The 23,309-nt window shown below is 36.4% G+C and overlaps 1 protein-coding gene across 4 annotated transcripts in view; it reads left to right on the top strand.

The window, feature by feature from the left end:
- Nucleotides 1-23,309, top strand: part of FGF12 (fibroblast growth factor 12) — a 561,291-nt gene that overhangs the window by 531,895 nt on the left and 6,087 nt on the right. For all 4 annotated transcript variants that reach the window (XM_040481104.1, XM_040481103.1, XM_040481105.1 and 1 more), the window contains one exon: nt 8,598-8,796. In XM_040481104.1, the coding sequence (XP_040337038.1) occupies nt 8,598-8,796 (199 nt within the window). The remainder of the gene's footprint in view (nt 1-8,597; nt 8,797-23,309) is intronic.

Genomic DNA, 23,309 nt, shown 5'->3' with positions numbered 1-23,309 from the left:
ATCTTCAGTTCATAGTAGAATAAGTTGAGGTTCAGACAGGTTAACTGATTTGCCAAAGGTTAGTTTGACAATGTGGAAAATTGTTTAGTGGATAATAAGCCAGAAATTTAGAGAATCCAAATGATTTTGCAGAGAATATTTACTGCGCATTTCTTCACGTGTTATGAGTAATAGTATTTTTCTATTCTGTTCATCTTATATTTATTATTATTATTATCATAAGAACTTGCAAATGGTTACTTTGAACCTGGGCAGTTTTACAAGCAGTATTTAAATAAAACATGTAAGTATGTGCATTATATAATGGCCTATAATAAAAAGTGTGAAGTAGAATAAGTGAGTTGGAGGGAAAACATTTTTTCTTGAATAAATTACATGATCCCAAAGTGTTATTTTTTCATCTTGAACAAAATTTGTCCACAACCTATGAATGAATGATTGTTATTGGTATAAAATTGTCATGCATTATATGTTAGCTAATTATGTGGAAAAAACTTGATTTTGAAAGAGGGCAAAGTTTTAGGAAAGTAACATTTGTCATTTTACTTAATCTTTGCCACATTTTTACCCTTCTATAGCTTTTTTATTAACAAATAACATACATGGGGCACATGGGTGGCACAGTCGGTTAGGCGACCGACTTTGGCTCAGGTCATGATCTCACGGTTCGTGGGTTTGAGCCCTGCATCGGGCTTTGTGCTGACAGCCTGCTTCAGATTCTGTGTCTCCCTCTCTCTCTGCCCCTCCTCTGCTCACACACTGTCAATCTCTCTCTCTCTGTCAAAAATAAACATTTAAAAAATCAAAAAAGAAAACAAATAACATACATGGAGAGTGTGCAAATTATAACAGAGCTCAATTAACTTTCCTAAAGTGAACACACTCATGTAACCAGCTCCCAGACCAAGAGGTAGGCCATTCCCAACATCCCAGAGTCCTCCCTCTCCTTCATTCCTGTAACTACCCTTGCTGAACACTATCCTGTGTTCTATCACAATACATTAGTTTCACCTGCTTTTGAGCTTTATGTAAATAGAATCATACAGTGTGTGTAGAAGTTATTTTTGTTTGGCTTCTTTTGTTCCACATTATGATGGTGAGAATCATCCATATTACTGCTTACAGTTGTATTTTGTTTATTCTCACTGTTTTGTAGTATTTTGTGATTATCTGAATGTACTACATATCCACTCTGCTATTGATGGCCATTTGGGTTGTTTTCATTTGGGGACTATTATAAATAGTGTTTCTATGAGCATTCTTGTATATGTCTTCTGGGAGAGAGAGAGAGAGAGAGAGCAAGAGAGAGAGAGAGGTTTCATTGGTGTATAAATCCAGGAATAGAATTACTGGATCATAGGATATACTTATATTTACAAACACCGCCCAGTTTCCAAAATGTTTTTTTTACCAATTTATTCTCCTATCATTTATGTATAAGAATTCCACGTGTTCCACATCTTTGTCAACATTTGGCATTATCTATCTTTTTATTTCAGTTGTGTTTGAATATAACCCATGCTGGATTTTTTTCCAGCTTTTTTGAGGTACAATTGACAACTGAGAATGTACATAAGATTGTGAGATATTCACAAGTAAGCTAATTAACATATCCATCATCTTGCATAACGTCTGTCTTATTTCTTTCTTTCTTTCTTTCTTTCTTTCTTTCTTTCTTTGTGTGTGTGGTTCTAACACTACTTTATGGTCCAACAACCAGTCCTACTAGGGAATATATCCAAAGGAAATGAAATCAGGATCTTCAAGAAATATCTATATATCCATCTTCATTTTAGCATTTTTCACAATAGCCAAGTTAGGGAAACAACCTTAGTATCTGTTGGTGGTTGACAGGTAAAGAAAACTGGCACTAATACATATATAGCAGGATGTTACTCAGCCTTAAAAAAAATCCTGCCATTTGCAAAATCATAGATGAAGCTGGTGGACATTAAATTAAGTGAAATAAACTATATGCAAAAAGATAAGCTCTGCTTAATCTTACTTATGTGTGGAATTTTGTGTTTTTTTTATTTTTTTAAATATGAAATTTATTGTCAATTTGGTTTCCATACAACACCCAGTGCTCATCCCAACAAGTGCCCTCCTCAATACCCATCACCCACCGTCCTCTCCCTCCCACTCCCCATCAACCCTCAGTTTATTCTCAGTTTTTAAGAGTCTCTTATGTTTTGGCTCCCTCCCTCTCTAACCTCTTTTTTTTTCCCCCTTCCTCTCCCCCATGATGTTCTGCTAAGTTTCTCAGGATCCACATAAGAGTGAAAGCATATGGTATCTGTCTTTCTCTGTATGACTTATTTCACTTAGCAGAACACTCTCCAGTTCCATCCACATTGCTACAAAAGGCCATATTTCATTCTTTCTCATTGCCATGTAGTATTCCATTGTGTATATAAACCACAACTTCTGTATCCATTCATCAGTTGATGGACATTTAGGCTCTTTCCACAATTTGGCTATTGTTGAAAGTGCTGCTATAAACATTGGGGTACAAGTGCCCCTATGCATCAGTACTCCTGTATTCCTTGGGTAAATTCCTAGCAGTGCTATTGCTGGGTCATAGGGTAGATCTATTTTTAATTTTTGAGGAATCTTCACACTGTTTTCCAGAGTGGCTGTACCAGTTTGCATTCCCACCAACAGTGCAAGAGGGTTCCCATTTCTCCATATCCTCTCCAGCATCTATAGTCTCCTGACTTGTTCATTTTAGCCTATATGTGGAATTTTGAATAAACTTGTAGAAGCAGAAAGTATAATCATGGATACAGGGGCTGGGAAGAGAAATGGGGACATGTTGGTCAAGGGGTTCAAAATTTTAGTTATACAAGATGAATAAGTTCTGGAGAGCTATTGTACAACCATGTGACTCAAGTCAACAATATTTTCTATAGTTGAAATTTACTAAAAATGCAGATCTTAAGTGTCTTTACCAAATGTTTTAATATGATAATTATTGCCCCACTTTATTCATGGTAAAACAAAGATTTATCAGGGCGCCTGGGTGGCTCAGGCGGTTGAGCATCCGACTTTGGATCAGGTCATGATCTCACAGTCCGTAAGTTCGAGCCCCGCGTCAAGCCCTGTGCTGACAGCTCGGAGCCTGGATCCTGCTTCTGATTCTGTGTCTCCCTCTCTCTCTGTGCCTCCCCCACTCATGCTCTGTCTCTCTCACTCTCAAAAATGAATAAATGTTACAAAAAATTAAAAAAAAAAAAACAAAGAGTTATCAAAATTAAGTGGTATGCCCACGACCATACAACTAGAGAAAGAGTCAATACTGTCATTCAATTCCGTTTTATCACACAGTCTTTGCTGTTTCCTTAGAATATTTTTCTTTAATTCAACAAGAATAAATTGAATGCTGAATATGCTGGGCTTCATAATAAGCATTGATGAGGAACATGGTTTTGGAGCAAAGCTCAGAATGTCTAGGATAGGAACAAGAAAAAACACAATACAAGAGGCAAAGTGCATTAAATACTACAAAAAAAAAAAAGCAATTCTATAAGAAACGAAATGAGGGAAAGTTCACAGTTACCTATAATGACTGAGAAAAGCGTTTGTCATGGTTCCATTGGATAGAGAAATAGAACAACCTGAGGAAAGTACAATTTGAGGACAGGAAAGTATGGGTATGTCAAGGAATTTGGATATGATAAAAACACAATTGACAATTATAGCCAACCATGAAAAAAATATAACATTTTAACCATCAAATATCCTCAGTTTCTGTCTCCTTGTTCCTCATTGTATTTATATATAAAGGAGGTGAGAGGGGCCATTCAAATGAAGGTGAGAGGGGCCAAGGCTGGCACAGTTACAGGCTGACCGAGGAGGAAAGGCCTCATCCTGGGTAATGGCAGATGCTAAGACTGGAGGGGAGAAGCGTGAATCTGTGCAGGATATCAATGCAGAGAGAAGAGTAAGGAAGAAATTCAGTATTGAAGAGGGATCAAGGTAGAGTATGAAACTATGAGATTGGGGATCAGAGAGAGAAATTGTATAGAGAATAGGTAAGAATCAAATGAAGTGGGGAGAGACTGAAAGGAATCTTGAACGGTTGGCCTGGGTTTAAGTGGTGTTCCAACATTCCTTGTTATCTGGATTGAAATGGGCAGGTATTCTTAATTTTCTAGGACAAGGCAAGAGTGAATAGGTATTTGAAATGTGAAATAGAACTGGTCACATAGTGGCTTGTACAATGCCAGAACAAAAACATCAGTTGTTTTTCGTTGCAAATTCTACTAAAAGAATGAGTGATCAAAAGTAATTTTGGAGCCCTATCAAAGGTCGTATTTATATTCCAGTGAAATCCAGGTCAGCTGAAGTTGAATACACTTAAGATTTGGAAAGATTTTGGGGCGCCTGGGTGGCTTGGTCGGTTGAGCGTCCGACTTCAGCTCAGGTCATGATCTCACGGTCTGTGAGTTCGGGCCCCGCATCGGTCTCTGTGCTGACAGCTCAGGGCCTGGAGCCTGTTTCAGATTCTGTGTCTCCCTCTCTCTCTGCTCCTCCCCTGTTCATGCTCTGTCTCTCTCTGTCTCAAAAATAAATAAACGTTAAAAAAAAAAAAAGATTTGGAAAGATTTTTTAAACTTTTTTTGTTTGTTTTTGTAGGATTTGGAAAGGTTCTGTATAATAAATGTGGAAAATAAACATAAAAATAAAGCATTTCACATATCTATATACATGATGCACATGTGGAGATGTTTCTATTTCATCAACAAATATTTCTACAAGTCTTGCTATGTACCTACATTGAACTGATTGCTCAGGATAATAGATATGAACACAATTTATGAGATGCAATATGACTGTTTAATCTTTCAAAGATGGAAAAAATCCTCCTTTTTATACTTGTTCATTGCTCTGCTTTAATTAGATGCACTGGATTAAGGTAATCCAGGATTTTATCACCTTTAGCTCTGAAGTCTATTCGTCTCCACTACACATTAGATTTATTGTCGTTGTGAACCCACTTGCTTTTTAACCTCAGATCCTCTTCTGAATGTCTGTGACTGCCCGAGTGTTTGCTGAAAGCTTTAGCTAATGTTTTTAAAGTTTATTTGTTTATTTATTTTGAGAGAGACAGCAAGTGGGAGAGGGGCAGAGAGAGGGGGTCAGAGGATCTGAAGCGGGCTTTGTGCTGACAGCAGAGAGTGTGAGGCAGGGCTTGAACTCACAAACTTTGAAATCATGACCTGAGCCAATGTTAGACACTTAACAGAGGCCCCTAGATAATTTTTTTTAAACAAGTGTGTATGTGTAATTTGTTTTAGCTATGGTGGAAGTAACATATGCAGAATAAAGCTTAACTTATAGCCTAGGGCCCTGGATGCTGCAGCAGATATAAACTTCTGTGACAAAAACACAGAATTAAGTGTCTAGTTACATGATTGATTGTATTTTTCTTGCTATAAATAAAAACTGAAGAAGAATAATGAGTTGGAATTTTTGTAAATTCTGAAAGCTTACAACATGCTTCCACATCCTTCGTCTTACTTTCCTTAAAATAATTTATAGTTGCATATGTAAAATTCAAAGATTAATCACTTACCTAAAGTCTCACATTGAGTAGGTATGGATCCAGAAGCAAAATTCTGATTTTCTTATTCTAACTAGCTGGACATTTCATTTCTCATTACACAATTGGGGCACCTGGGTGGTTGGGTAGGGTTAGGGTTAGTTTATGAGAGAGATAGAGAGATAAAGAGAGAGAGAGAGAGAGAGGGAGAGAGCACGAGAGGGGTAGGTGCAAAAAGAGAGATACACGCAGAATTTGAAGCAGGCTCCAGGCTCTGAGCTGTCAACATAGAGCCCGATATCGGGCTCGAACTCTTGAACTGTGAGATCATGACCTGAGCCGAAGTCAGATGCTTAACCAACTGATCCACCCCGGCACCCCGACTTTTCATCTCTCATTTGGACCTGAGTGCTGTGTCTGGGATCCCCCTTCACCAGCTCAGAAGTTCAAGACCCAGTCCCTGCCTAATGCTATTCCTGGCTCGCGTTCCTGCCCAATATCCTGGACTTTTACTGTTTCAAGAACAGACTTTAAACAATTGCAAAACCAAACAGAAACCTCGTAGTTCATCATTTACTCAGTCAAACTGTTATTTTTAATCATGTATACAAGACAATGTAGTAATTATCTTTGATGGAAGTGGGTTTTATGAGGTTGTATGATGGCTGGTCTCAACTCAGCAGCCATCACTTCTATCTAATCTAATATCAAGATATTTCCATCTCCCCCCCAAAAAGACAAAAACAAAACAAAAACAAACATACAAAATTCCTCTCTTCTCACTTCCTGACCCCCAGCTCTTGGCAACCACTAATCTAATTTTTTTGTGTCTGGATTTGCCTATTCTGGATATTTCATATAAATGGAATCATACAACATATGGCCTGTTCTGTCAGCTTCTTTCACCTAGCATAATGTTTTTGAGGTTCATCCATATTGTCACATGAATCAGTACTCCACTCTTTTTTGTGGCTGAATAATATCCCATTGTATGGATGTACCACATCCTGTTTATCCATTCATTCATTGATAGATATTTGAGTTGCTTCCACATTATGCATAATGCTGCTGTGAAGATCTGTGTACCAGTTTCTGTGTAGACGTGAGTGTCCATCTCTCCTAGATATGTACCTAGAAGTAGAATGGCTGGATCATATGGTGATTGCATGCTTAACGTTTTTGCAGACCTGCCAAACTGATTTCCACAGCTGCTGCATTGTTTGCATCCCCACCAGCAGTAGATGAGGGCTGTAGTTTCTTCACATCCTCACCAGTACTTTTTATGATCCATCTTTTTTATTACAGCCATTGTAGCAGATGTGAAGTGGTCTTTGTCTTTCGTTTCTCTGATTCTTAAGCCAGTACGTTTACTTAAAATTGAGAGTGTCCTATGGCATTATAGTGTTATTATCAATATAGTATAAATAGATATGCATATAAATATTATAAATGTATGTCAATAATATATATCTATCTATATTATGTATGTGTAGATTACAAATATACACATACATAATGTTTACAACCACCTTTCCATTTCCCTTCCCATCTTTGTAGTCTCACTTTTTTGCTCTGTAATTTTAGAACCATTTTAAATTAAGAAAGCATCTTAACCATTGTCTTTTTTGTCACTGAAGGCCTTCACCAGCACCCATCGACATGTCACTGTAGTTTTCTGCAAAGGAAGCTAGGGGACTAGTCTATCACCTAGAAGGACATGATTTCACGCAGCTTTAGTCCCACATATTCCTCAGTCACTTAACTACAGGTGTAACTGCATGAAACCATTGGGGCCTTACACTTAAAGGGTTACAAGGAAGAGATTCTTCCAGCACATCACAAAGGCAGCAGGGATGATTGTAAATCTTTTTTGCATATAGGATTCTTATTTACATATAGCTAAAGAAGATGTTAGCACAATTGTTTTTCTTCTGCTTATATTAGAAGGGGAGGAATTTCTTCTCTCCATAGAATATATTTTGTCCATTTGACATGTTAGGATTTGATTTTATTGTATTGGTTATAAAATTTCATTGTAAGTCACTAAACAAGACTCGGGCAGAAAAGGTGATTTTGAGAGGCAGCGATTCTAAAAGCAATAAATGTGAGTTCTGGCATTGGTGCAGTAATTTTTTTTTGGTGTAACTCTGAATTAATCATATAACCTTTTGGCTATATCACTTACTAATGATGATGTTGAAATAGAAGATATTTAAGATTCCATCTTGAATTCAACTTTTATTCTATGTTTCACTGAAGATCACACAGTGTAGTGGTAATATTTTTTTCTACTGCTTATCTCTGGGTGTTTTGTTTTTATACCTGAAATTTAAATTACTAAATTTAAAAAATGTTACAGAGATGAAAGGGAAAGTTACTGACATTAAGCAAAGAGGTAGTGTACTGGTGATTTAATGCAACAAGTTTTGACTTCATAGTAAATTTGTGTACATATAAGGTACACAAATGTGTACCTATGAGCCTGTGGGTTCTGTGGTTGTGTTTGATTTTGATTCCCAGAGATACATTTTATATGATAAGGATCACTAAAACGTGCAATAGTCATTCTCTTAAATTTATAAAAGATTTTACTGGCACCAGATCTGGGCACAGCTTTGAATGATGTTAGCCCAATGGGTGATTCAAACCTGAATAGTTGTCTTCTGTGAAGGAAAGTTTGTCTAGAAAGGAAATCTTGGGATGCATGGGTGGCGTGGTTGGTTGTCTAACTCTTGATTTCAGCTCAGGTCATGATCTCAGGGTTATGAGATTGAGCCCCACATCAGGCTCTGTGCTGGCAGCACAAAGCCTGTTTGGGATTCTCTCTCTCAAAATAAATAAACTTTCTAAAAATTTTTTTAAAAAGAAAGGAAATCTTGCCTCTTGATTTTGTATGATGAATCTTTATAACCAAGTGCTATCAGAAATTATGTGCTATTGCCTCTGATTTGTTCTTAACAGAGAACCTATATTTCAGGTTCATTGCATTTAAGCATATGCTAGTTAACTTTTTAAATCCGTCCTTTCTTTTGTATCTCCTTTTCTTCTGCAGGATGTTTTCACTCCAGAATGCAAATTTAAGGAATCTGTATTTGAAAACTACTATGTGATTTATTCTTCTACACTGTATCGTCAGCAGGAATCAGGCCGAGCATGGTTTCTAGGACTCAATAAAGAAGGTCAAATTATGAAGGGAAACAGAGTGAAGAAAACCAAGCCTTCATCACATTTTGTACCAAAACCTATTGAAGGTATGAAATGAACTTCTTTTCTTTTTAGACCCTGATCTGTGTGTTGATGACAATTTGGTTCCTTATCCCTTGCTCAGTGGAGTTTGCTTGGAATGCAAGAGATCCAAACAAAGTTTCAGAAAACACAGTGGTACCTCTTCCTTAAAAAAAAAAATCTGTTACAAATGCTTGGCATTTATTTTAAAAACTGCTTGACTATAGAAGCTAGAAAATTCCTCCAAGTAGAAAAAAAAATAGTGCTAGCTACCATTTGGCAGGTAATTTCCTTCTTTGGGGAACACAATGATTTCTCAAGCTACATTCTTGAAAAACCAGTCATGCTATCATAGTGCTGTAAAGTTTGCAAAAAGCCTTTAGAAATATGTTTGTATCCTAATCTATACATCTTTCTAAACAGATCTAACAATATGATGTATTAATTTTTCTTTGTATTTTCTAAGGAAAGGAGTGTTCTATCTACTGTGATCAATAAATATTTACAATATTCAATTTTATCCTTCTCAGTGGAGGCTATAACCTCCTTTCTCATGATCATTTAATATACTGTTCACTTATTTCAAATTGGTTGGTGGAATAAATAATTTTATGCTAGGTCACCATTTTTGGTGACTTGTTCCTTAGGTAAGATGAGATATACCATTGAGGTAAACACTTTTACTGAATTCAGCCAAGCTTTTTAATACAGCCTAAGAAAATAGTAGTGACCTAGACGTTTACCAATAACATTCCTTTCTAAAAGTCACATTATTAGTCATTAAAAGAATTAGTTCAGCCTTCTTGTCTGAGAAAATGAGGAAACTGAGGCAGTGCATTGCAATTCTGTAACTTAGCCAGGCTTTCAATGCCCTATCTACAAGATATGGTCAGGTCAAGCAGTGTAGGGTCACAATGTCTGCTGCATAGTACCTATGACTGTAACAGTCAACAAACATTTGTTCAATTGATACTGTGTTCAAAGCACTGGGGGAAAATGTCCCTGGTCCTGCTCAAAACTCTTCTCACACTTTGTACTTTTAACTACACAAAACAGAACTTTCCTTCTTATACTCCTTTTTCACTGTTTGGGGACACGTGTAGTTTTTTTGCCCAGAGGCAGAGTCCAAGCCAAGGCATTCTGACTCCAGCAAGCAAGCGCTACATCTCTGTGAAGATGGATGAAATTGCTTACAGTCTGAAGTCTGAAATGGAACCTCAGCATAGCATAATAAGACCCTGGCAAATGCTTTTGAATAAATGTATTCCATTCGCTTCTCTCCTTTTTTAATCGAGAGTATACTTGCTGCTTAGAAATAAAAGCCTTTTCAGATTCATGGAGCTCTTCATGTTCTAAATATTGTTGACAGACACATGAAATTGATCAGTTCTCCCATACCTAGTTTGGTTTTTATTTTAAATTGTAGTTATTTATTTTGAGAGAGTGAGACAGAGAAAGAGCAAGCGGGGGAGGGGCAGAGAGAAGGAGAGACAGAATCCCAAGCAGGCTCTGAGCTGTCAGCGCAGAGCTGGACGCAGAGCTGGAACTCACAAACTGAGATCATGACCTGAGCCGAGATCAAGAGTGGGATGCGTAATTGACCAAGCCACACAGGTGCCACCCATACCTCGTTTGTAATTTGATACCATTGTTATGATGCAAAAATAAGAATGCTTTCCCAATGATTCTTCATGCAGCTGTGCTTTATAATATCAAATGATATAATTATGTAATAACCATTATCAAAGATATGTACACTGGAGGTTTTGTTAGGCATCAAGAACTGTGCAGTGAGAATTTCTTTCTCCTCACTAGGATCCCCAAACTGTTCATGCCACCACTTTATTACTACGATTACTAGTCTTACTGTATCTATGTGCAATTTATCGTTTGCTAGGCAGGTTGTATATGTTACATTCATTAAACCTCACAACAGCTTTATGTTATTACCCTCATTTTATAGATGAAGAAACTAATATTTCAATAACAAAGTTAGTGAGCCCTGTCCAATCACAGGGCTAGATAAATACAGAACTGAGACTGCAATCTAGGAAGCTCACTGTCGAAACCTATACATCTATTCCCTGTACTCTACTGCCCTTTAATCTGAAGTAAGCCTATGGATATGCTAATACTTAGAAAAGTCAGTGATAGCAAAGCAGAAATGTTATATACCATGGCACAGCTTGAACGGTAAGCTAGCTCCAAACCATGCAAAATGGAGAAAGGTATACATGATATGATGAGATAAACTCGTATTGGTAGATAATCAGATAGGATAGTTATGGGAATGCCATGCTAAAACTAGGCAAGAAAGAATTGAGAATACATCTTTTTTTTTTTTTTTTTTTTTTTTTTTTTGCTTAATTTTAACAGGCTCCATTTCCTACTCTGCAAAAGAAAAATTTGGAGCAGCTGATCCCTGCTGTGATTTTGTTTTATTTTTTGTTTTTTGTTTTTTGGGGTTTTTTTGGAAGCAGTAGGATGAAAAACATTCTAAGCCGTAATTCATTGTAAAGAAAGTCTTCGGTAAATTCTTCCATACATCGGTTATAAAGCACATAACTAGAAGACACTTTCAGAAAAGAAAGAAAATGACAGCTTCATAAGAGGCTGTCCATATTGATGGCTAACCAGAAAGGTTGTTAGTTATTTTTAGTTTTTAAAGGAATTTTTGTAAACCTGTAAACCTACCACTGTATGGTTACCAACAGAGTCCAGTACTACGGACTGTAAATGTCCTTTTAGGAAGGGAATTGGCCACTGATAGAGGAAAAGTCAGAGGAGGTTTGTTTTGTTTTTCAAATAGCTCTGTCTTTTCCCCACTTCCTGATGATGATATCATTTTGAATGTCATGATTCCCAAAATTAAACTCTGCCAGTCCCAGGATCTTTAAATCCCACACTGATTACATGATAATAATTACCCACCAGCCCCTTTCCCATCATGGCCTCACTCTCCACCCTTTGTTTACAACACAGGCGGTGTTAATGAAGGGTTGCAAGGGTGTCTGTTCAGACAGATGGATGGACTTGATATTTAAACCCATTATATGTACACTTGCACGTCAACCTTTACTTTACGTGGGTCCCCTCCCCTGGAATTTAAGACAACAGCATAGGCTTCATGATTCCCAATTTTGCCCTTTCAGAGCATTGTTCACACAACAGATAAGTAACTCCCCCAGATTTAAATTGTCTTGGTGGTAACCTCCCCCTTTAGCTTTAGATACTGCAGCCAAATACTCATTGACAAAGAGCAAGATACAATCTCCTCCTTTTCTCCTCCCTCCTCCAAGAAGCTCATTACTCAGCTCCTGCAGGTGGTTGGCATTCAGAATCTAGTTCCTTCCTCCTGAAAACAATGTGTGCATTTCCAAAGGTTTAAGCTTCATGAACTTAATCCTGGAGAGAGAAATATGTTTCTAAAGTAAAATTAGTAAATATCAACTGAGAATCATTGCAACAGAAATATTAAACTGGAAATAAAGGAACATTTGCTGATTTCCACCAATGTATTTTCAAGTGGGGAGACAAGACTAACAGACACACACACAGGTAAAATTATCCGTTTTTCCTGTTATACTGTTGACTTAAGCTAATAGAACCTGATTTAAGTGCCAGAAGTATAATGTAGATCAGTGTTTCCCAAACATGAGTATCTGAACCATCTGAAGTGTTCAAAAAGCTATAAATTCTCAGGCCAAGTCTCCAGAGTTGTTCTGATTTTATGATGGCAACCAGGATCAAGACTTAGTGTCCTAAACTGAATTTGGTGATTCGAGGCTTATTTGCATTAAATCTAGATGTCCAAAGGCAATTATTTAAATTTATTCAAATTATTGTGATCAGTATATTGGACTAACATAGAGTAAATTGTCACTCTGACACCATGGAATTAAATATATCAAACATGTCACATTTTGCCATTTCCTACTGCTATTAAGATGGCTGTATTTTAGTGCTGAGTTAAATTAGTATACAGAGTAAGAGGTAACACCAATTATCGCACTATGTCAACACTGAGAAAAAAATAACCTAGTAGAAATCAATTAATCAAGAATAAATGTCTAATTCTTCTGATCAAAATTTTGCCAATGATTTTCTAAGAAATTTTGAGAAAATGATTTGCCCTTTTAAACCTCAGTGATCTCTGAAGATGAAGTTGATTATAAATGCCATCTGTTTCATAGGAATAATATGAAGATTAGACATTGTAAGAAAGCTGGATATCCCAAATCTGTCAGATCAATGCAAAGTGTCTTTTTCATTTTCTCTCAGAAACTGGACATAGTGTTATTGGGTTATGTACTGGGTAAATGCTGTGAGATGTGGTATTCACAAAGGGATTAGAGACAGTGAAAGTTGAAATTTGGAGGGAAAATAATCTCTTCAAGAACTCTATAATGGGGTACCAAAGAACTGAACAAATCAGGGGTCCTAATGCTTTAGACCTCTAATTGGGAGAATACTAATAGCAAAATGATTTTGACATTTTTATTTCAATTGCCTGGAAAGAAAACTGCTGTGTTTTCCAAAATCCTCTTTTAGACCCAACCATACTAAAAGACAAAGAAAGATGGAGGAGCAAAGGGTACCGCTGATGCCCCTGATTGTTTTAGTTATAGCAAAGACAATAGCTGTAATTTCTCTCTGTCTCTCTCTCTCTCTCTCTCTCCACCTTTTGAGTTTTGGATCCCTGCCAGCCTGTGACACCTTCTTCCCCCAAATCAGTATAACTCCTTCAAAGCATCATTTTCCTGGCTTTGAATTTAGTCTTTAATAAAACCCTCCTGCCTCTCCCTGACACATTCTTCTTCCATATCTATCTCTCTCCTGCACACAAATGTTGCTTCTGATCTCTTTACACATGAAGATATAGATCTTTGTGTTCACAATGTCTCTTAAGTCTTTATAATAAATATTTACAGTGTGCTGGGTGAGTTCCTTTGGCAATACATTGCTTCTGAACCAGCGCTTAGAATTCTTCTCCAGTTCCAAAGGGATCCCATGTGACGTTAATTAAGGTGTGAAATTGCTTCATGTTAATTGCTCACACCCTTCCATGATCTGCTATTAAGACAATTAAATATCTTTAATGGTACATTAACTGACAGAGCAATCTAACCTTTCCACTTCTTAGAAATTACAGAGGGCCAAGGAAAATTCAATTAAATTGGTAGTAATAAGAAGATTAGTCATATTTCATCCTTCTTTGATAGAAACTGATGTAGGATGGGGGTTCTTTATAGAGTGTCATTTGTGAACTTTATCAGAAACTGGAGTTGTATTGCTTCCATTTGGAAATAATTTGTCAGCAACTACAATTGCCTTCCACACAAGTTTTCCAATCTCCCTTATAGAACCATACTGACCCTCAAAGATTTCCACCTAGTTCTCTCCATAATTACAACAACTCTCACTTTCTAAATAATTTTCAGGAATCCAGCAGTAATATAAGTAATAATTAGTAGCAGCTGTACTGCCTTATATGCCATTTGTGTGGCTCGTTGTTATTTTCAGCAGGCTTCCCTAACCACAAATGATCGATCGTGTATTGATCAATTGAGTATCAATTGATAGTCACTAACACTTTGAGAGTATGAAGGTTAAGATTATCATCCCAATTTTAAACATGAGGAAACTGAGTTTAAGAGAGGTTAACTAGCTCACCCAGGTTTGTATAGTTAGAAAGAGGCAAAACTATGACCACAGCTGTTATCTATCAAAGACTGCCAGAGGATCCCATAAGCTGCTGGAGGCTTGACCAATGGGTATATAACATACAGGCAACAGTGACTTGGCAAGTGATTTCAGTGGTGTAGCAGAATAAGCCTAATTAGAGTGGATTCAAGTTATCACAGGAGGTAAAGAAAAGAAGAAAGTAATATTAAGTCACACTTTGGAGGAGCTCTGCTGTAAAAGAGGAGCAGAGAAATAGGAAGCAGTAGCTGAAGAGAAATATGCGAGTTACAGTGGGGTTTATTGGCTTGTTTGCTTAGAGCTTTTACACCATATTTGTAGATTGATGGGAACATGTGGGGAGAAGTGACTTTGGGCATTAGAGGAGAGATGGTCACTGAATCATACTGACCAAAGGGAGTGGGCTCCAGCATGGAAGTGGCAAGTGGAGGGCCAACTTTAGACAGGTGCAGAGAGGGTTCAAGCTCTGTAACAAGCAGGGAGCCAGAACACGTGTGAGCAGATATATGCAGGTGGGTCGTTTTCATGGTGGAAATACAAACACTTCCTCTTCTTCTTTCTACGTGAAATGCAAAACAAGGTGGTTTACTGATAAAAAAGGAGGAAGGAAGGGAAACGTGAAGGAGAGAGAGGGAGAGCAAGGAGAGAGAAAGTCAAGAAAAGAAAGAAGACAGGCCTATTGCCTGAGTCTGAGGAGAGTTTGAGGAGTTAAGTGAAGGGATGTAATATCCCGTGGGAAGAATGGGAGAGGAAATTGGCAAGAGAAATGCGGTAGGGTTCCAGGAAGTGCTGAGCACCCCCATGAGGACTGGGATCGAGAACTTGACTTGAGACCAGTCAAGAAAGATTTATGTGTTTGTTTTTTCTCAGACATATTAAACTATCTGACTGTAAGCCTAAAGCAGGAACCCTAGAGCTAATCACACACGAGTTTTAATGCTGATTCTGCCCTATGGTGTCCTGCAATACTTCCAGCAAACTACCCTTTCTGTTCTCTAGTTTCCTCAGTTGCAAAGCTAACCAATGAAAGTATCTCTCTTTTGGGTGTTGAAAAATAATCATAGTGTATATAAGGTGCAGATATATATTAAGTATATCTTATACTTAATGTTATACTTATACTTATAATATTAAGTATATCTTAATATTATATTAAGATATAATATTAAGTATATCTTAATATAATATTAAGTACTCAATTAATATTACCTATGGTTGTGAGGACACTGCTTAGGAGGAGAGGACCCACTGGATGGTAACTGCATCTGGTTTATTACAGTTGTCTGATTTATAAATAATGGCAACTTTTGAGATTCCACTTTTTTCATACTTTTAAGAAAGGCATTATTTTGGTTTGTTTCCCAAGAAAAGTTTGTAACTGATATAAATGTGACTCTTGAATGTTAAAAATTACAAACAGGGAATCTGAGCTAGTAAAGTGGCAAAGAACGCTTGCATATTTCTGATAACTGCATTTGCAACAAAGGTACCCATGAAAAGAATATAATAGAAGAATAGTAATCGGAAACCATGTCCTGGAAATCCTGTACCTAGTCTTATAAAGAGGAGATGTGTTTTATTTTTGACAAGATTTCAATGCTCAGTGATATATATTAGATCTCTCTCCTTTCTAACAGTATAATCTTGCATTTAAAAGTAAAGCAAAAAAGAAATTAATAAAACAAATATTATGTAGTATTCTAAAGTTGGTAGTTTATGGTCTTGTTATGACCAAGTGTAGCATCTTATTTATGATAGCAGGACTGCGCAGCTTTCTACAGAAATATAGCCAGTGCATCTCAGCTGGCTGTCAAAATGACAGACTTCACCAGGCCAAGTCACAACGTGACATCATACAGGTGTGATCTTTTCACATTAATAAATTGAACTGGGAATTTCTAGTGATTTCTGTGTCTTAAAGTAATGCATGATATGGGCTCTGCTATTAGAAACTTTGTGTGTCCTCGTGTCTGCACATGAGGAAGAATATTCTCTCACCAAATCCCTCTACCTCATTTTTACTCTGAAAGCTACAGTGAATCCTTCTGCTTCAGTGTACTATGGATCAAGAAAAGTCAAAACATGAATAAAAGGAGACACCCAAAAGAAAGAGAAGAGACGGGAGAAGGGTGGTGGGGAGGGGAAGAAAAGAAAAAAATCGAAACATATATCAAAATGGAGGGAAAAGAGAAAGAAAACTGAAATGAAGAAAGAGTGCTAAAGAATGAAACAGATATGCTTCCCTTTTCAGAACATTATCTCCTTTTACCATTTATCCAAAACTATTATGATACCACATGTGTTAGAGGAATAATGATATGTATCTCAAAAACATCCTGTGGGATAAAAAAAAAAAGAGCAAGTATTCTTTTTTATCCTGCTTTAAAGAAGAAAGAGGGCATGGAATGCAATCAAGAACCAACCAGAAGTGCCAGGTGAAACAGAAGCAGTGTTGTTAATCAGGCATTGTATCATCAGGCACTGAACATTCTTGATAGCTGGATATTGAGACTCTGTTGAAAAAATAGTATAAAGTGAAATCAGAAGGAAACACAGTTGGAAATCAGTTCCATGCCAAATGGTAGCCATTAAATCATACCCACTGAAAATAAACTCTGTATCACAAGTGTAGTCCACAGAGTCTTGGATGACACATGGGTAGATAATAACATCTCAAGTTGCCTAAATCAGAGAACTTGTGTCCAATGGTTAAATGGGCATTGGCACTGAATCTGAGTTTCTGAGAACTGTGATTGGGGAGCTGGGAAAACAAGAAATACAGGGAGTTGGATTTTTTGTTTGTTTGTTTCACTTTATTCCCAGGCTGGAAATTATTCCTCACCAAGAGTAGCTGAAGTGGGCCAAATGCATACAACAGAGGGCACCAGAAGAATCTATTCAAGAACAAAGAGGTGTTTAAAACATTGTAGAGCTTCCTAAAGCAAAATAAATATATTTCTAATGAAATAATAGCTTATTGTAATAGAAAGTGATGGAAAAGCACTCCCCTGTAAATATCATTGTACTTTGAAATAATGCAAATTAAGAGATAAGAGGTCATTTCAATTACTAATAATGACCTGATTATCAGGAAGAGAAAAACTTAATCTTACATAATGCAGGGATTATTTAGGAAGACAATTCTGTAGCTGCAGAAAGAACTATTTGAAAATCAGAACCTAGCTGGTTTCCTAGACATGCTTCTTAAATATTTCCCACAATAGAGGCACCTGGATGGCTCAGTTGAGCGTCCAACTCTTGGTTTCAGCTCAGGTCATGATCTCATGGTTCATGAGTTCAAGCTCCATGTCGGGCTCTGTGCTGACAGCGTGGAGTCTGCTTGAGATTCTCTCTCTCCCTCTCTCTTGGCCCCTCCCCTACCCCCCCCCCAAAAAAAACCCAAAAAACCTAAAACACATTTTTTAATAAAAAAGATAAATATTCCCCACAATTTCTTAGGAGTATATGTTTGGAAATTAATACCAGAACTCCAAATTCTCGTACTAGTAGCTATATAAAATTATTTTTTTATTGTAAATATATGTGATGCTCATATATGGGGTTAGTACCTCTTGATTTGTTATTTTTTGTTTGGTTAGTCTTCTTAAGTGCTACATTAAGTTCCCCACAAAACAAAAGGATAACCCTTCTTAACATGTTAGTTAGCTTGACCAAGTGAACCCCACCTTTCAATTGCAGTCAAAATTATGGTACTTGGAGTATATCAGATATTGTGCATGTTAGATAAGCAGCAGGTCTCACATGTAATGGTGCCTCAGCTAGGTTTATTTCTAAGAACTTAACAATTGTGTTTGCAAGATAGCAGAACTCATGAAAGTTTCAGATGCTGCCAACCATTTCTTATAGAATCTGTGCAGTAAGATTCAGTTTGATTGATTCTTTCTGACTAATCTGACTGGCTGTATTCAGGCCATATAAACATAGTTAGACATTTTTCCAGATAATGAGATTGAATAAATAGATTTTTCCCTATAAACTCCTGTATTTGATGGACATATTTTTTAACTCTTCATTCACTATCAAATTGAAGCTGACAGATATCAGGATAATTAATGGTTTAAATCTAGTGTGGAATTCCATAATTCTGACACAAGTTAACCCTGCCAGGTTTAACCCTCCCACTTCTCTATCTTACCCCATTCTTCAACCAGTCACTTTTTCTTACATTACCTGCACTTCGTTTCCTCACTCTTCTTCAGTAGCCTGGCCATATCTCTAACTCCTCTGCATCAGGGCTAAATCAACATCAGATAGCTATTGTGATGTCCTAATTTCCATTCAACTCTCTACCCTGGCTCTGAACAGCCTGTGATTTGTGTGCATGTCTGTGCTCTCCTTCTTCACCCTGAGCTCCATGAGGGCAGGAATCAAGAGGTCATTTCTTGCAGTTGCCAAGGAATTTAGCAGAGCTCCCAGCACAAATTAAATGTGCACCCGTTTATAGAATAAATGAACAAATCAATGCTTGAACAAATGCATCTTTAGATATTTGTTCACAAAAGAGTAACTGGAATTGGAGGAGGGAAAAGAAAATGAAAAATCCATATTGAATGAAAGTGATACAACATTAGTTAAGCCAAGTTCATCCTACCAAAGGCATCCAAGATACTCTGCCTCTACCAAGTCTAAATATGAATCTCGGGTCCAGTCGGGTCAGAAAATTTTCTCCACTGTCCTCCTGTTGATCAGTAATTTAGAGCGTTAGCTCCAGTCAGGACACCTGTAGAGAACAAACTCTTCTAAGATAGAAATGTCTAGCAGAAATATCATATGAACTACATGGGTAATTTAAATTATCTGGTATTCACATTTGAAAAATAAAAACAAGCACGTGATGTAAATTTTAATAGTATATTCAACCCAAAATATCCAAGATATCATGTACTCAGTATGTAATCACTTTAAGACATTACTACTGAGATATTTATTCTTTTTGTGTGGTCTGTAAATTTGGTGTTTGTTTTATACTTGCAGCACATCTGAATTGGGAATAAACACATTTAATGCTGAGTGACCACATATACCAAATGGATAGTATATTAGGCAGTGCAGTTCTAGGGTATTCTCATCAGATTTTCCTCTTACCAACTGTATAACCCCTCAGTTATATCTCAATTCTCTCTGTCTTGCTGTGCTTCTAAGACTAATACTTTTGACTATTAGGGAATTGTTGACTCTTCCTATGCAAATAGAACATTTCTGGCTTTAATAGTCATCTCTTTGTGTATAGCTTACACTTGTTATTTGTGTGTGTGTGTGTGTGTGTGTGTGTGTGTGTGTGTGTGTGTGATCTTTTTAAGTATGTGTAATTATTAATTGTGTTAAATAGACACAACATAAAATTTACCATTTTAGCCAAAGTAAGTGTACATTTCAGAGCCATTAAGTAATTCACATTGTACTTGTACCCGTTACCATTCTCCCTTCCCCCAGCTCCAGGAAACCACTATTCTCCTTCCTGTCTCTATGACTACTTTAGATATCCTATGTTAATGGAATCATAAAATATTTGTCCTTTTGTGTCTAGTTTACTTCACTTAGCATAATGTCCTCAAGATTCATCCATTCTTGTGTCAAATTTCCTTCCTTTTTAAGGTTAAACAACATTGTATGGTATGTATGTACTACATTTTGTTTATCATTCATCCATTGATAGATATTTTGGTTACTCTTGCCTTTTGACTATTGTAAATAATACTACTCTGAACTCAGTGTGCAAATACCTGTTCACATCCCTGTTTTCATTTATTTTGGGTATATTGAGAGGTGGAATTTCTGGATCATATGATAACTCTATGTTTAATTTTTTGAGGAATCATCATATCATTTTCCATAGTGGCTTTACATTTTACATCTCTACCAGAAATGTACAGTGTTTTCAGTTTCTTCACATACTCACCAACACTGGTTATTTTGTTTTTGTCTTCATTTTTGATAATAGCCATCCTATTACATAGGATTCATCCTATAGTGGCATTTGTTTTCATTAACCTTTTTTGGATGACATTAAGAATATTTAGTAGAGGTAAGGCCAACTTGGATCTCAATTAATATATGGATATAATTTAAACGTTGTCTGATATAAGATAATCTTTTGTTGCATTTTTTGATGAATTGCTCTTCTGCTTTTGTTAAGAACTCTTGATTAGGACTTTGAAGCCTTACATTCTCATCCTGGCTTTGCTGCTACTCACCATCTGACTTTAGGAAAGTTGCTTAGTTTCCTTTATATTTAAAAATGTGGATAAGAATTTCTCACTTTATTCATAAGGTTAATATGATTATCAAATGAGTTAGTCAATTTAAAATGGCTTTGAAAAATCTTGAATAATAGATTCATTTAAGGGATTAAAAGCTTATTTACAAGATTACCATTGTGGTTACGTTGTACATCAATGTGATGGGTTTTACATTTTGCACATCTAATGCACTTTATAGAACAGTTATACCTTCTGTTCTCTTCTTGTACTCTGTGTCATCTTTTAATTGTGTGCCATTTAGAATAGTACAATTATGGAGTGTTGATACAACTACCCAAGGGAGCTATATTACTGGGGAGAAATGTTTTGTCCTTTCTTTGCTTTCTAATTGGATCGTGTTCTTTTAACTACATTTTCATTCAAAATTTGATTGAGATTTGTACCCCTTGATTTGTCAGCTTCTTGAGTTAGACAGTATTACAGACATCCCAGAGTCTATCAATAATAATGAAAATGAAAGCCCAAGAAACTAATCTTGTTTGACAAAGTTTTTGCTCTCTTTGTTTATACTCACTTGTAATTCCTTGATTGACTCAAGTTTGTTTTCTTTAAAGAAACAATTCTTTCTTTAAACAGAAATACAGAAATTCAAATATTTATTTGACTAATTGAAGGGGGATTTTCAGCAAACTAAGAAACCCACTATTTGCTCTTCATTTTCCAACTAAGATATATGGACTAGTTTTTTCAAAACCCAGAATTTTATTTTTCCATTTAATGAAAATACTGGAAAGTTAGTGAGTAGGCCTGGAAGAAGAGCAACTTACATGCTCTGCTATGGTACTAATGAGTTTTGTTTTTTTTGAAACACTGAAAATTTTCAGATGCCAATTTTTAAAAACCTCTTTAAGGACTTGATACCAGGATGGCCAGCAGGGTTTAGTTATTGGGAAAGTTGTCTACAGTGGTAATTGTAATGGCAACATTTCACATTGTCATAACTGAAGTATTTTATGTATTAGTGAGAAATAGCAAAAAAAAGAAAAGAAAAAGAAAAAAAAGCAAAAGAAAAAGCAAAAGAAAAGATAAAAAGTAAAAACAAATGCCCTGGGAAGAATCTAGAACATAAGAACATAAGCAAACTAAAAACTAAGTAGTAAAATAAGAAATTTAGCTATAAAATTATTTTTAAAAATGTATTCTTTTTTAAATCAGAAGTAACATCCTTCATGTACCTTTAAGTTGGGAGTTTAAGAAATTTGCAGGTCAGAGACGCCTGGGTGGCTCAGTTGGTTAAGCGTCCGACTTGGGCTCAGGTCATGATCTCACAGTTTGTGGGTTTGAGCCCCGTGTCTGGCTGTGCTGACAGCTCAGAGCCTGGAGACTGCTTCAGATTCTGTGTCTCCCTCTTTCTCTACCCCTCCCCCTCTCACACTCTGTCTCTCTCTCTCTCAAAAATAAAACATTAAAAAAATTTCAAAGAAATAAATAAAAAAGAAATTTGCAGGTCAAAATATATTGATTATGTATATTTTTTAAAAGATAATTTTTGTCATTCTTTGAGACTCTGATTTAGCAGCTTGTAGTCAGTCCTGGGGATGTATTGGTTTTTATAGTTGACTCACTGGCAAAGTAGGAAAAGCTGTGTTTATGGCATCATATGAATAGCTTTCTGATGGAATCACTTCATTACTTCTGAGTTCCCTGTGCACTTACTTCCCTGTGCAAATATCTATATTTGCATATATAAATGTATGCTTTAATTTTGGAGATTTTAACACTTTCTCTGTAACAGAAATATAGGTAAGAGACATTAGACTTGAGGAATTACAAGATTTCAATAGGATCTTCCACATGGATCTTCTGTCTTTTGGAAAAGAAAGTAGAAACTTAAATTGTCTAATGGCATCATCTGAAAATTACAGAATTATTTCTGAATTCATTTACTCTGTGCAACTTTGCTACGTAAGCCAGAGGTCTTTTGGGATTTTGGAGAAGCCATTTAGTACAATAATTGAAATACTTTAAAATCTCATTTAAAATATGTATGTAAAAAATATATATATACGTAATGTTTTGCATGATATATTTAGCAAAAATAGTTTATATATCCCTTTTGTACTACCTGAAGTGAGGTTCAGTTTGCCAAGATCAGCATCATCTGGGAGCTTATTAAAAATGTAGAGGGGCACCTGGGTGGCTCAGTCAGTTAAGCGTCTGACTCTGGGTTACGGCTCGGGTCATATCTCATGGTTCTCTGATTTGCGCCCCGCATGAGGCTCCATGCTAAAAGCATGGAGCCTGCTTGGGATTCTCTCTCTGCCCCTCCCCTGCTTGTGCTCTCTCTTTCTCTCAAAATAAATTTTAAAACATGTAGAATCTCAAGTCCACAAAAACGTGTATCAAAATCTCCATTTTAACAATATCCTTGAATGTTTCATAAGCACGTTATTGTTTAAGGAGCTCTACCACTGAGATGTTGCGAAAAAAACCTGTCTCCTCTTCACTGAACTAGTGTAATGAGGCCATTTCTTACGTCTTAACTCTCTTAATCTAGTTTTGAATTTAGAATACCTTTAGCCAAAAAAAAAAAAAAATTATCACTGTGTTCTCTG

The sequence above is a fragment of the Herpailurus yagouaroundi genome, unplaced genomic scaffold (assembly GCF_014898765.1).
Source record: "Herpailurus yagouaroundi ecotype Mexico unplaced genomic scaffold, PumYag 159, whole genome shotgun sequence".
NCBI lineage: Eukaryota > Metazoa > Chordata > Mammalia > Carnivora > Felidae > Herpailurus > Herpailurus yagouaroundi.
The sequence above is the reverse complement of the archived record's forward strand: the minus strand, read 5'-3'. Positions and strand labels throughout refer to the sequence as shown.